The 15,414-nt window shown below is 39.3% G+C and overlaps 1 protein-coding gene across 1 annotated transcript in view; it reads right to left on the minus strand.

The window, feature by feature from the left end:
- Positions 1-14,328, minus strand: part of ZNF316 (zinc finger protein 316) — a 35,204-nt gene extending 20,876 nt beyond the window's left edge. Inside the window, exons 1-4 of the mRNA XM_074199002.1 lie at positions 10,279-14,328; positions 9,874-9,965; positions 6,129-6,255; positions 3,997-4,110 (exon numbers count right to left, since the gene is read on the minus strand). Coding sequence (XP_074055103.1) covers positions 3,997-4,110; positions 6,129-6,255; positions 9,874-9,965; positions 10,279-11,017 — 1,072 coding nt within the window. The 5' untranslated portion in view covers positions 11,018-14,328. The remainder of the gene's footprint in view (positions 1-3,996; positions 4,111-6,128; positions 6,256-9,873; positions 9,966-10,278) is intronic.
- Positions 14,329-15,414: the final 1,086 nt, after the last annotated feature.

The following is a 15,414-nucleotide window of genomic DNA, read 5'->3' on the forward strand; positions in this document are numbered from 1 at the left end:
TTAACCAATTTGCTCCCCACAAACTTCATAGGAGACAGATACTATTATTATACTCATTTTATAGTGGAAGAAATGGTGGCAGAGGTTAAATGACTTGACCAAAGTCACATTACTAATATATGTCTAGGTCAAATTTGAACTCGGGTCTTCCTGACTCTAGAACCAGCACTCTTTCTAACGTGGCACTTCCATCCCAAGTTTCTGAGACACCATCTATTGTAGATCTTCCCTTACTGCCAAACATTCCAACTCAGTTTTTAGAATTCTCTTACTAACATAGTAGTTGTGTTTTGATTTGGTCATGATAAACAGAGGATCCTTGTTCACTAAACCAGACATGAGCCCTAATGCCAGCTCTATTGTTCCTTATTTGACCCATCCTGGACTAAAGATTCCTACATCTCAGGGAGAGTTTTCTGTCAAATGGAGGTACTGGTACCTGACTGATCTATTCCCTGTTGTGAGACTCATAGGAGTGAATGAATTTAAAAGTACTTTGTAAACTAGAAAATGTCACATATGGTGTTATTTTTATCTTGATTGGTCCCCAATTCAGGCAGTCCCCACCTCTGGGTGAGTCAGCTACTCTGTCATCTTCACTATCTGGGAGACAAAACAATGTAATTTGAATACTGACTCTGCTACTGACTCACAATGTGACCCTAGGCACTTCATTTAACCTCAATGTTTCAGAGTTCTTTTTTTTCCCACTCTTGGTTTCACTTCCATTCATTCTGGGACATAACCACAAGCCCAAGCCCTAGAAGAAAGCAGGCAGTAAGCCAGTGAAATGTGAATAAAAATGAAAATGTGACTGTCTAGTGCCACCCTTGTTGTCAAGTACACTACAGAACTCCTTCCTATCCAGGGAGAATATTAAAAAGAAAAAGAAAAGTTTTCAAGAGAATATAATAAAAAAAAATGGGCATTCCCTGTCAAAGAATTAGAAAATTGCCCCAATGGTATTCAGAAAGGACCATTCCATGACTAAGTCTTAGAAAATGTGCTCCAGCCTCATTTATACCTTGGAAATATATGCAACCAAGAGGCAAGAAGAAATAGCAACTACGTCTCAAATACACTGCTTTCATTTTAACTAGTCAACAAAACCAGGATGACTTCAGAGCTAGGAAAACAGCCTTCCAGTGAAGGCTGACTGACCAGTTGTTGGGATTACCACAAAGAAAATTTCTGTTTGCAGTGGGAGGACATCAACTAGATGCTCCGAGGCTCCTTGCAACTCTTCAGATGGCAGAGATTAAAATTCTACTGTCCACTAGAGAAAAGTCCTAAAATGGAGTAGTGGCTCTAGAGATACACAAAGTTCCCTAGCTACCCCATTCCTTCTTCCTTTTCCCACCCCTTGTTCTTACCTTCCTCTCTAGCCTCAAGCTCTAGGCTCCACATGCCAGGAAAAGAGCCAAGAATGTTTAACCCAAATTGCCTTCCTAACATGTTAGCACTTCTCTCTCTACTCCTCTTTTGGGAAGATATTTTCTGATTCCCTCCTTAATCTTCCTTATCAGTCTCATGGAATTACTCGGTTGGGGGCGGGGGTGGGGGGAGTGGAAGGTTCCTTCTCTGACAGCACCAGGAAAGAATCCCTGGCTCTTTTTAACACAAAACTACTTAAATTGAGGATCCCAATGGCAGAGCTCCGATCTTGTTTTATTTATTTACTTGTTTTTACCAGCTAGCCCTTCTTAGTTTTCCCAGATCCCCAAAACAAACCATTTCCAAGAAGTAAGCAGTAGAAGCTTTGGAATAGCTAAAATAAAATAAAATAATATACTTGTGAAGGATGAAATTTCAGAATTTTTCAAATTAGCAAATATGTCTATTTTTTGTGCCAAGAGATAAGCTGACCTTGAATGTTCCAGTTTTAAATTTTATCATCTCTTGTGTATTCTAAAAGTTAATGCTCTCATTGCATTTTCCTATTTGGATTTAGAATGTTTGTTTTTTGTTTTAGAATGTTTTATCACATGAAGGGGGTATGAAATGCATGTCATTAACTCTGAATTTCACCTCTATAAGAAAAATTATTTCTTCTCCCCTCTCTGCTTCATAGTAAAGAGCTGGTAAACCCTTGGTCAGGCATAATATGGATGAAATCAATCCCATTCTTTCTCTAAGCCAGGTCTGAAAACTGATACAAAAGGACAAAAGATCCTGGGCTGACCAGAAGCACACAATCCTGAAGAGAACTATTGCTTTTGATGGAATAACGGATCCTATAAGAAAATTGCTACCATCATTCTGAATTCTATGGTTGTGGCATAGAGAATTATAGTTTCTCCAATCCCCTCCCCTATCCCCTGGGATCAAAATAATACATCAGAAGATGGCAAATGAAAGAGGTCCTGGGGAAGGCTGACACAGTCCCACTAAGGTAGAAAACACACAGATTTAGCTAGATCCAATTGTCCTATAACAGCTGCATCTTCAGCTAGGGATACATGAGAGCCAAGAAAAAGAACTTTATTCCCAACAACTAAAATCAGAACTAAGGAAAAGCTTGGTTCACCATTATGTTCCCATGCACACCCTTGGGACTTTAAGTTTTCTCTAAATTCTTTTATCACAATTACTGAAACAATGTTGCTTGAAGCTATGGTACCGTAAGTAGGGGTCCCATATTTCAAATGTGCTTAATCTTTCTGAATCCCCAATTTGGGCAGCTAAACAGAAATGATGAACAGACAAGAACATTTTGAAGTGTGATAGGAAGAATGCTGGGCTGGATAATAAGAAAGTCAGACTCCAATCCAGAAGCCATTCTTACCTATTTATGTGACCTTGGACAATTCCCAACTACTCTACATCTGAAGTTTGGTTTTTTTCATCAATAAAACACAGAAAATATCTATCTTTCCTAATATCTTTACCTAATAATGCTATTGTAAAATTAAAACACTGTTTATATTAAAGTGCTTTAAAATATGAAGTGTTTTGGAAATCATTGGGGGGGGGGTGGAAAAGTAACAGGGAACACTAATAAAGCTGCAATCATTTACATACCTTGCTAGGTCCAGTCACAGTTCTGAACCTAAACTCCCAGCCTCATACATTCTCCCTACCTCTAATTCTCCTTCCTGTTCTTTTAAAACCAAGTAGTTTTGAAAACTAAAGAGCACAGAGCCCCAGAAAAAATTAGTATTTACCAATAGCATTTCTTTAATCCTCTTTAAATGTCAACCTTGCCACTTATTATATAATTACATATGCAACACATATGCAACATGAATCACAAAAGAAAAGTAGCTTTGAGAATAAAGAAGACCATGCTATCAAGGGGTCCCAAATACAAGACAGCAGAAGAAGTTGGTAGGAACAATGGACCCACAATAGACCTTTCAGCTTTGTAGTGTGCTGGTTCTCCACCAAAAGAAGAAAACAGACATTCACATAAGGCCAGAAATCTGGCATAGGCCAGCACCACTCTTGAGAAGAAATTATTCTTAAAAACTGTGAATGGCTTAAAAAAAAACCACCCTTAATATGCACCTTTAGAAAGAGGGAGAAAAATTACTTTCCTAAGATGATAAAAAGGGAATTTCTGAACTATGACTTCAGTGAGCTGCTTGATACAACCCACGAACTCCTAGCCTAGTAAGATCTCTGGCCAGAAAATACTTCCACCAAGCTCCAAGATTCAAGCTCCACCCCAACACACCCATCCTGAATCCCAAAGTGCCACCACAGTAAAATTAGTTCTTCAAAGTCATGCTCTAATGTTGAGAACTGCAGTAGCCAAAGGGGCAGAAAAATTTCCCAGTTTAAAAAGGAGCCCATATTAAACAGTTTTTACTCCTCAATTCACAACTGCATCTTCCAACTGTTAGCAACATCAAGAGCAACATAAAACTGGGAAATTCAAGTGAACTTTAAGGGAATTATTTATAAGACCAGGATAAGGGCAATACAGTAGAAAGGAATACACTTGTGAAATTCCCATTCCTTTGTTTTCCTCTTCCATATTTTCATGCTTCTCACCTGTGTAGACACCAGTTAAAATATCTCCTTCCTCAGGACCAGGGCTATCTGGGACCCACAATTCTTCTCCACGCTCCATTCGAGAGATTACATCAGGTTTAGGAATTGGATAACCTATCCAAAAGGGATGAAAAGAAAAAAAGAGAAGAAAGAGGGTGAGCATGGAGTTGTTCAGTATCAATGAATATGATGCTATTTCACTAGCTTCAACCCCACATTCCAAGGAGAGCATATTGTCATCTGCTAGTAAATGTTATTTCCCTAGTACAGTTCCTTTTTTTCAGCTTCTTTCACATTCAATTTTCTTTTGAGATTTCCCCTCTTAAATTTCCTCCAACTCTCTTAACCACACCTTTTCCAAAACCATTTTTTTAGTGTTCTTATTTCTTCACCTCCAACTGACTACTCATAACACTGGACGTTTGGGTAAAATCTGTAGCAAAGAAATTTCAAGTGGGACTGATAGTTGTATATCACCTAATACACACAACTAGGGCTCCTGGCCTTGATGTACAATGCTATTCTGTGGGTACCTCTAACTTATAACTCAAGCCCACTCCAAACTTTGTAAGAAGTAATGCTCTATTCTGGGAACTGTAAATTGCATCTAAAACTTTTCCCATTATGTCAGAGCCCACCAGTCCTAAGGGGTGACAGTCTGTTTCATAAAGAATATCATCATTGGACGTTCCAGGGAATTGCATGAATTCATTCTCTGTTCACAGCTTCTCAGATGCCTGGAAGATCAGCACTTGAGAAATTTATGATCAAGTAAGAAATAGAGTACATTATAAATTGCAAAACAGATGATTTTTACTATATTTAAATTTAAAAGGTTATAAAATCAATGCTGCCAAAATTAGAAGGAAAGTAGAACTAGGTGTTCTGATAAAGATCTCTTTTCTAAAATATATAGAGAAGTGCATCATTCCCCAATAGATAAATGGTCAAAGAATATGAATAGACAGTTTTCAAATGATGAAATTAAAGCTAAATATAATTGTATGAAAAAGGCTCCAAATCATTACTGATTAGAGAAATCCAATTAAAATAATTATGAGATATCATTTCACAACTATCAAATTGGCTAAGATGAGAAAAAGGGAAAATGATCAATGGTGGAGAGGTTGTGGGAGGACTAGAACATTGATGTGTTCATTGCTGGTGGAGTTGTGAACTGATCCAACCATTCTGGAGAGCAATATGGGACTATGCCCAAAGAGCAATAAAACTGATTATACCTTTTGACCCAGCAATTCCAATCCTAGGTCTATATCCAAAAGAAATTATAAAAAATGAGAAAACCAAAATCCAAAATCCATAACAGCTCTATTTGAAGTGGCAAAGAATTGGAAATTGAGGGGATGTTCATCAACTGGGAAATGATTGCATGAGTTATGATATATGAATATTATGGAATTCTGTTATTCTTTAAGAAACCATAAATGTCAAATTCTAGAGAAGCATGGAATAAATTATAGGATCTGATGCTGATCAAAGAGAGCAGAACCAAGAGAACATTCTACACATTAACAATAACATTATGTGTTGATCGGCCTTGGTGGATGCAGATCTTCTCAACAGTTCAGAGAACTAGGACAACCCTTTTAGATCAGCTATGAACAAGGCTATCCCCATCCAGAGGAAGACAAACAAAACAAAATAAAAAACCTTCAGAATGTGATGAACACTTTTATATTCACTTTTTAAAATTTTTTTTTATTTTTTGGCAAGGCAATGGGGTTAAGTGACTTGCCCAAGGTCACATAGCTGTGTCTGAGGCTGGATTTGAACTCAGGTACTCCTGACTCCAGGGCTGGTGCTCTATCCACTGCACCATCTAGCTGTCCCTTTACATTCACTTTTTAAAAAACTTTTTTTGTATACTTCTTCCCCTTAATCCTAATTTCTCACACCAAAAATGACTAATCTGTAAACATGTTTAACACAAATGTGAATGTACAATATTAACCTGATTGTTCCCCACTGGGGGGTGGGGGTGGGAAGGGAGGATGGAAGGAAATTTTGTAACTTAAAAATATACATATGCATATGGATGAATGTTGAAAAATTTTTATAACATGTATTTGGAAAACTAAAATATCAATTAAAAAAAAAAGATTAGCACTTACCCAGGGACACTAGAATCCCATAGTTCTCCTGCATGACTTCCTTGTAAAGATCCTTCTGAGCTTCATTTAGCCTTCCCCACTCCTCCAAGGAGAAATACACTGCCACATCTTCAAATGTCACCAGTTCCTAAGAAAAAAAGAATAGTAAATACATTCCCACTATGCCCCAAAAGAGGAAGAATGAAGAAATGAGCCAGCAATGGCAATGGAGAACCATACCGAGAAAGAAAGTAGAAATAAAACAATATAACATCTTCGAGGCTGGGTCACACAAAAGTTATCCTTCAGACAGTATGACTTAATAGATGTTAATTAAACTAATATAATAGATATGAAGATTTTTAGGGGAGATAGAACAGAGAAGGATGAGATATATTAAAAGTCCATGTATAAATTCTAAATTTTAGTTTGCTGAATCAGGGAAAAGTCTTTACTTTGTTTTTGTTTTTTTGTTTTTTAGGTTTTTGAAGGCAAATGGGGTTGAGTGGCTTGCCCAAGGCTACACAGCTATTAAGTGTCTGAGACCGGATGTGAACCCAGGTACTCCTGACTCCAAGGCTGGTGCTTTATCCACTACACCACCTACCCACCCCTGAAAAGTCCTTACTTTGAAAGGTGACAAGAAGGGTATCTTAAAGTAAGAAAAGAAGTCCAAATCTAGAGTAAAGAAACAGCCTCCAAATGTAGCAGGCTAACTGAAGTTGGTTCCACTAAAACCTTCCTGCAGGGCTTCATCATGATAGAAAAGCAATTCTGGGTTTTGAAAGGCTAAGCCACAAGTTCTGGCAAATCCTACCAAGCAAAAAGCCTCCAGATATAGGACTGATGATGGACTGGTAACCAGACTAGCCAATTTGGGAAAGTCTCATCACCAGAAGTTTCGCTTCCAGGCTATGATTTTTTTTATTTTCTATTTTTTTGGCTACAGCAACTCACAACGACTATATATTAAGGAATAGGGGAGTTAGAATCTGTATCAGTGGGAGGAACACCCACACCTTAGCAAGCAGAAGGCCTTGCAGCACTGAAATAATTGGAGGTGAATTAGTACTGAGGAAACTAAAATTTCTGGAATGAGCTCAGTCTCCTATATTTGAAAAACTGAGCATAAATCATCAGAAGGGAATTTACTGATTAAATAACTACTGACTAGCAATGCTCTCCAGAAAATAACTTTTTCTTAACTCTGCTTCCAAGCAGAACAGTGTCTAATCCAGATTAGACAGAAAGGGTTGCCAAGAAAATGCATTATGTAACAATAATTGGTTATTTAAATAGGATGTCCCTAATGTCCACATGCAGTTTAAAACGTTAATAAATTAAATTCTATGGGAGATAAAAATAATACCAAGGTAGTAAATTTAAGATTTAATATATTTAATCTCAAAATAGTTAAATTTCAACATGTCCACCAACATTACATATACAAAGCACATTACAATTTCTATGAGCCCACACTCAATAGCTATTCTACCAACTTAACTCAGACCAGTAGATAAGGTCCCAAAGCAGCAGTCTCCCTATTACATCTAGCTTCCTGAACAAATTCTGAAGTTGTATTGAAGCATTGAACACATTAATTATTATATTACAAAGTTCATTCTGAGAGCAAGGATTTTCATACTTTAGTTTTAACTAAACATGTCCCCACAATTATAATTTCTTTATATTGTTACAGACTTAAATTCAGCTAACTAAAAAAACCATTTTTTTTCTTCTATGGAATCCATTTAACCTACTAGGATAAATTATCTAGAAAAATACAAAATAATAAAATTCACTTCTTTTTCATTAAAAATTTAAATAATCTTTTGCATTTTACAAATTTTCTTTTAATCTCCTATAGAACTGAAATTGTTAGTATTTTAAACTGCCTACAGACTTTAGGGATTTTCTATATAGCTCTTATGGGATTACAACACACATTGAGTCATTGAACAAGTTTTTCAAAGACTTGAAAAGACACTTTTTACACAGGTGGCATTTATATCAAATTGACAGTTGACACAAAGCTAGAAGGACAGATATCACAATGGATGCAAATTCGGGATTAATAAAGCTCTTGAAAGGCTCTTAGGACAGAAATTTAAGATACAATTTAATAAGAATAAAGGTCAAATCTTACACTTGAGTTCACAAGCAGAAGATGGGAGGAAGTACAACCAAAAAAATTTGTCTGAGCAAGTCAACTCTACAATATGGCAACCAAGAAAGACAACACAATCTGCATGAAGAGGCACCAGGTCCAAAACTAAGATGATGATCTTCAAACTTTATTCAGTGTCTCATCAAAACAATATTTGACTCAAAGGGCAATAAAAATGTACATATCCTTTGACCCAGCAATACCACTACTGGGTCTATACCCTGAAGAGATTATGAAAAAGGGTTAAAAACATCACTTGTACAAAAATATTTATAGCAGCCCTGTTTGTGGTGGCAAAAAATTGGAAATTAAGTGAATGTCCTTCAATTGAGAAATGGCTTAACAAACTGTGGTATGTGTATGTCATGGAACACTATTGTTTCCAGGAGGGATGGGAATTCAGGGAAGCCTGGAAGGATTTGCATGAACTGATGCTGAGTGAGATGAGTAGAACCAGAAAAACACTGTACACCCTAACAGCAACATTGGGGTGATGAGGGTGGCTAGGTAGAGCAGTGGATAGAGCATCAGCCCCTGGAGTCAGGAGTCCCTGAGTTCAAATCTGGCCTCAGACACTTAATAATTACCTAGCTGTGTGGCCTTTGGCAAGCCACTTAACCCCATTTGCTTTGCAAAAAACCTAAAAAAAATGGGGGTGATGATCAACCTTTGATGGACTTGCTCATCCCTTCAGTGCAACAACCAGGGACAATTTGGGGCTATCTGCAATGGAGAATACCATCTGTATCCAGAGAATGAATTATGGACTTTGAACAAAGACCAAAGACTATTATCATGAAATTAGAAAAAAAAAGTTATATTATCATATATTTTTACTATCTCATACTTTCTTTTTCTTCCTTAAGGATATGATTTTCTATCATCTCCTGAGATCAATATAACATGGTATAACATAAAGACTAACAGAATGCCTTCTGTAGGGGTGGGGGAGGGAAGCAGGAATGGGGGAAACATTGTAAAATTCAAAATAAATAAAATCTTTCTTTAAAAGAAACAATATTTGAAATATTGTGTTCAGTTCTGGTTGATACATTTTAGGACACTGAAAAGCTGAAGAGCTTCCAAAGGAGGGCAATCAAGACAATAAGTGGTCTCAAGTTCATAAGGATCAGATTAATGAATTGAGAGGAGTTAAGTATAGAGAAAGGAGAACTTAAATAGGACAGACATCAAGAGTGGTGACAAAGAAAAAAGATTCAACACAGAAGGCAGAACTAGGAGCACTAGATAGTAGTTGCAAAAATGTAAATTTAAGTTTAACATAAGGAAAGACTTTTCTGAGAATGCTAGGTTTCCCAAAGAGGAATAGGTTCCCTTGGAAAAACAATAACTCTACCGCTAGAAGTCTCACATGAGATGGACTAAAAGATTCCTCATTTCCTTTCCAACTCAGGTTCTGTGATGCTACTTGATGCTCAAAAAGATGCTGTGAGATAGGTTTTTAAATATCAGATCCATCTGAGATGGGGAAAATGAGATCAGAGAGATCTAAATGACTTGCTCAAAGTCAGACGCAGCTACTAAAAGAAAAATCTCAAAACTGGATGCTAGCCCTACAGAGGAAGAACAAAAGCTCACCTGGGACTCAGTAGTTTGGGCATCAGTTGCTGTCTCATCATCATCAAGGATCTCTTTCTTTAAAATAGCTGGAACCCAGGAAACTGACACAGCTGAGGAAGAAAGTATATTGAGTTCCTAATTGCTCCTCCAGGCTCATGCATTAAAACAGATACCCCTTTCACCTTCTCCCAACAACCCCATAATTCTAGGAAGCTAAAACCAGGAAAGATCATTACAGTCCCAAATTCAGACAGGGAATGCCTATCTATTTTGTTCTTACAGAATTTAGAGCTTATCATTTTTTGAATGCAATGCCTCTTGCTTATTCCAGAGGCATTGTCATCTCCTCCTCAATCTATGCCCTTGGTCTTTCCAAATATCTGGTTTACCCTCATTATAATCAAATGGAAGGCCCCTCCTTACCCTTCTCCTGAAGAGCTGGGGACTCCATTTTAGAGTCTTGGTTCAATGCTTCCTGTGATTCTGGCTCTGGGCTGCCCTCAATCACCTCTGGGCTCCTCTCAATGGGTTCTGGACTTCCCTCAATCACCTCTGGGCTGCTCATGATGGGTTCCGGGCTACCTTCAATGGGCTCTGGGCTGCCCTCAATCACCTCTGGGCTGCCCATGATAGGTTCTGGGCTGCCCTCAATCACCTCTGGGCTGCCCATGATGGGTTCTGGGATGCTGTCAATAGGTTCTGGGCTGCCCATGATAGGTTCTGGGATGCTATCGATAGGCTCTGGGCTGCCCATGATGGGCTCTGAGATGCCATCAATAGTTTCTGGGATGTCATCCATAGGCCCCGGGCTGCCCATCATGGGCTCTGGGCTACCCAGAATGGGTCCTGGACTGCCTTCAATTGGCTCTGGGAGATCATCAATTGCCACTGGGCTTCCATCAATCAGTTCTGAGTTGTGTTCATCCTCCTCTGGACTGCCTTCATCCTCCTCTGGGCTGCCCTCAATTGGTTCTGGGCTCCCCTCACCCTCCTCAGGACTCTCCTCCATCGGCTCTGGACTCCCCTCAATCTCCTCTGGGCTGTCTTCAACCAGATCTGGGCTCCCCTCCCTTTCCTCATGATCAGCTTCACACTCTGGTCTAACTTCCATTCTCTCCAGCTGGGAGCTTGGGGAGTCTGGTGTTGTATGTAGGGCTGCCATCTTCTGTTTCTCCTCCAATGCCTTGGCCTAGAAGAAGTAGGTTATCAAATCAGGACATTCTTGTACACAACATATACTTCTTAGGATGGCTGATGAGCTCAGTTTTATGCCTGTATCTAGGTCCCTTCTCTGGGTTACTACCAATGGAGCAATTAGGAACCCTTTCACCTTCACCCAAACATAATCTCTTCACCCAAAGAAACGAAGCACTTCTATTCAAGTCTGCCTAGCTCGCTGGATGAAAATGCCATTAAGACAAAAAACTGAAAAAGGAGAAAAGAATCTAGTCCCTCTCCATTTCTATGTATAAAAACTGATCAATGAAACCCTCAGGGTCTACATTCCTCTCTCCTGATCCTCTTTTTTGGCTGATAGCTCAGAACCTAGTACAGTGCCTGGGCACAAAGTAGGCAGGCAATAAATGCTCATTGAATTTAATTTACTGAAATGTTCTGTTACTGTTAAGATGCTTAGTCTCAAGATTTCCTAAAACATCCAGAGATGTTTTTAAAAAAATAACTTCTGGAACAGCTAGGTGGCGCAGTGGATAGAGCACCAGCCCTGGAGTCACAGTACCTGAGTTCAAATTTGACCTCAGACACTTAATAATTACCCAGTTGTGTGGCCTTGGGCAAGCTACTTAACTCTATTTGCCTTGCAAAAAAAAAAAAAACCTAAAAAAAAAACCTTCTAACTTCATCCTACTCCTCTAGGCTTTAGGTACAACCTGTCCCCTTGGGTCTGTTGGCCCTCTTCAGTACCCACAGTGTGATAACATATGTGTGGCATGGTGCCTTGGTCATCTCCCAGAGGGCAGAGTCTTGTCAAGTACATTTTCTGTACAGAGCCTAGGACATTTTGAACTCTCAGTAGATTACACAATCTCCACCCACTCCATGCCTAGAGGAGGGTTTTTCTCTCCTGGGCCTCAGGCTGGAACATCCAGCTGAAACTGGATACCCAGCCAAATCAAACAGAGCTGTCTCCCTGCCTTGGCCTCCACTCTACATTTAGTAGTTACTTCAAAATTCTACTGAATAAGTCAGGGTGGTTGAGAAGGAACAACATCAGAGGAGAATGGCTCCAAATTTTAATCTCTCGATTGGAAAGACAGATGTAAGAAAATATTCCAGTTTAGATTTCATATCCATTACAGAGCTGACCTTTGGGTCAACCCCAAAGCTACCAACCTATCCTGGAGAAAAGAATCCTTAAAAAAACAAAAACAAAAAAAAAAAAACCCAAACCTAGAGTTCACCTTAATAAAGACCTGCCACTTCCAAGGAGGAGGTACAAGGTTACAAAGTTAACTAGAGCACCAAGAAATTCATCTCAGTCAGAAACTAAAGGAGATCAGACAAAGTAGACTAGTAGGCTGGAAGAAGAAAAAGGTCCAAGATCCTAGGAAGGGAAGGAAACAAGTTAGGTAGGGTAGAACAATGAGACCCAAGCTAAGCAGATACTCCCAGAGACCAAAGGGTACAAGCCAAGGATATATATATATATATATATAAACAGATAGGATATGTTCATATTTTCCCCTCAGTAAGATCTATCAACTCTATCTTTTCCTCTCTAGTGATCTCCCACCTCAGTTCTTGCCCTTTTTTCTCTTTAATTTTTTCTTCTTTTCAATATAAGGAATAGTCTACTCTCATCTATAATATGGAACACACTCTTCCCCCTTTCCAAAATCACTTTGCTAGCTTCCTATCTCCTTAATTACTAAATACAAATTGTATACTTCACATTCCTCCCTGACTTTCATCACCTTAGATCAATTTTCTTATTTTCACTGTGCCACTGAGGAAGGAGTCAAAGTCACTTAGGATTAATACTCCAGGTTTTGCTGGAGTGCCTATAAAGAGTTTGGGGAGCTCAGGGTCAAAGTGGGGTAATTATAAAAAGCTTGAGAACCACTCTTTCAAAAACTTCTTTGAAGAATGTCTAATCTCCACAGTCTTCCAAGGCTGAATGGAATGTTACATGGGTGAAGGAAACCTATTGATTGAAAACAAACATTCTAATTCTGTTCAGGTTTTACTTGCTACTTACTGGCAGGTGGGCTTTTCCCTCCACCATAAGAGAACAGTCCTCAGGACCACACACACACACACAATAAATAAATAAACTATAAATAATAGATAGATAAATGAAACAAAACAAAACAAAACTACACCCCCAATTAACTTTTCTGGAGTTAAATGATAGATATCTGGATACATGACTTTTCTCCACCCAGGGGAAGCCTAGATCAGGTCCTACTTCTTCCTTTTAGTTACAGAACTCTAGGATTTAGAAATGGAATCTTAGAAATTGTTCACTCTGGTTCCATTATTTTACAGATAAGGAAAATGAGATCCATAAGGGCTAATGAATGGCCTGCCCAAGGTCACAAAAGTAATCTTCCCTAACAATTTGGGATTGCTGTAACCATTCCTCTTCCTGATTTCCAAAAGTCTTTATTGTCTTGGGGGGGGGGGGGGGAATACCTTTAAAATTTAATTAGACTCAATCTTGTTTCATTTAAGTAGGACAGTAAGGTACTTGAGGGCAGGAACCATATACTTCTCCTGTATCCTCTATACTGATTCGTATAGTGATAAGTACATTATGTGATCAATAAATAAACTGAGGCCTCTAAAAGTAAAATAGCTCAAGACCCTGGTATCTTTTCTTATCTGCAGGCCTATCCTGTTCATCTCCTGAGAAGCATACAAATTTCCCAGTCTCAAAGGTGTTTTCCCATGCAATCCTCTATCTTAACACAAACAACTGAGGGAATAGAGTTCTCCAATTTTCTCCAGTCCCTATGCCTTTAACCATGCCCACAGTTTCCATCTTAACTCAAGTTGTGCCATTTTCTCCTTCCTTTAAATCTATCCTAAAGACAATTTGGGAACCTTGATTCATCCCTTTGTCTCTAGACATCAGTAAATATTCAGCCTTCTCTATCAATTATGTTCAACAACCAACCTCAGTAGGCTGGCATCCAGAAATCATATACATTACAGTTCTTATTCTTCAAGACTTTCTTCTCTGCTGGGAAAAAAAATAATAAAAACTGTCCTAGTGGATCCTACCAATAGCTCTTCTTGGTTTTTCCCCTCTGACACTACCTCAATCATTAGGACTTACTCTAATAACACCACAGAGCTGGAGCAGCAGCTCTCACCTCTTCAACACAGGGCTTTTTTTTCAAATTGTGAATTAAAAAGAGATCTTGTCTAACTTCATTTTACAGAAAAGGAAGCCAAGGCCCAGAGTTAAATGACTCTCCATGGTTAGACAGGTTGGAATTCAAACTCAAGGAGTTCAATTATATATATATATATATATATATATATATATATATATATATATATATGTTGCATTTTTCACCATGCCAAACTCTCTTCGTCACTCCTAAAACAATTCCATTTCCCATTAAGTCCACAAGTCTTTCTCCACATTTTACTTCCTCCAATATAACCTCTGAGAACTGAGAAAAAAGTAAGTATGGATTTTGACCAAAATTTAACTACCAAACCTCAAAAGCACAGAGTCAAGGTGATCTACCTTCCCAATGATGACAGTTTAATAGTCTCTGTAGGAAATATGGCCAGCAAATTATGGTCATATTTACCTGAGTCACTGACTGGAAAACTGTAAAGTTTTCCTTAGTCTATTCTCCTCCATTCCATTAATGTTATTCCCTTCTCTCTATGCCCTAGGCTTGACACAGAAAGGGATAGGAAATGGACCCATGATTTCATTTTTATGGGAAAATCCTAGATGAGAAGCCTCCCTCTACCAATGTAGATTGGCATCTACTTTTGCAACTTAGCAGTGGTAGAGGGCTGTCTGGAGCTGAGAGGAGCCCAAGGTCACACAGCCCAGCAGTGTCGGGGTCTGGACTCACACCTCGGGTCTTCTTGGTTCTGAAGCCAGCTCAGCATCCATTACAGGGCACAAATCAAAATTAAGTCACTTTCCAGTCCTCTGGCACTTCCTATCTCTCCTCCCTTTAGGGTACGGGGTGGAGGTCTGGTGTTCACTTCCACCAGTTTGGTTCAAGTTAGCATAATCGGGCTAATCCTCTTAGAATTATCAGCCCTTTGTATTTGTACCGGGCTGGTGGCTGTTCCCAAGACACCTCCTCGGCCGGTCCTCGCCCCCATCCCGTGGGGTAGGCCGGGTTACAAACACCCTCTCGGGCGAGCGGGGCCCTTTCAAGGGTCGGGGAAACTCGAAGTTCCGAGAAAGGTTAAGAAGAGGCCGGGAGCTGGGGCTCGGGGGGCCGGCGGTGTTCCTCCCACACCACCCCGCTTAGGGGGCCGGCAGGCAGCGGGCCGCACTCACAAAGGGCCTACAGAGCCTCGGGCAAAGCTGTTCGGAGACGCGAGCGCCCACCGGGC

The sequence above is a fragment of the Macrotis lagotis genome, chromosome 8, assembly GCF_037893015.1.
Source record: "Macrotis lagotis isolate mMagLag1 chromosome 8, bilby.v1.9.chrom.fasta, whole genome shotgun sequence".
Lineage (NCBI taxonomy): Eukaryota > Metazoa > Chordata > Mammalia > Peramelemorphia > Peramelidae > Macrotis > Macrotis lagotis.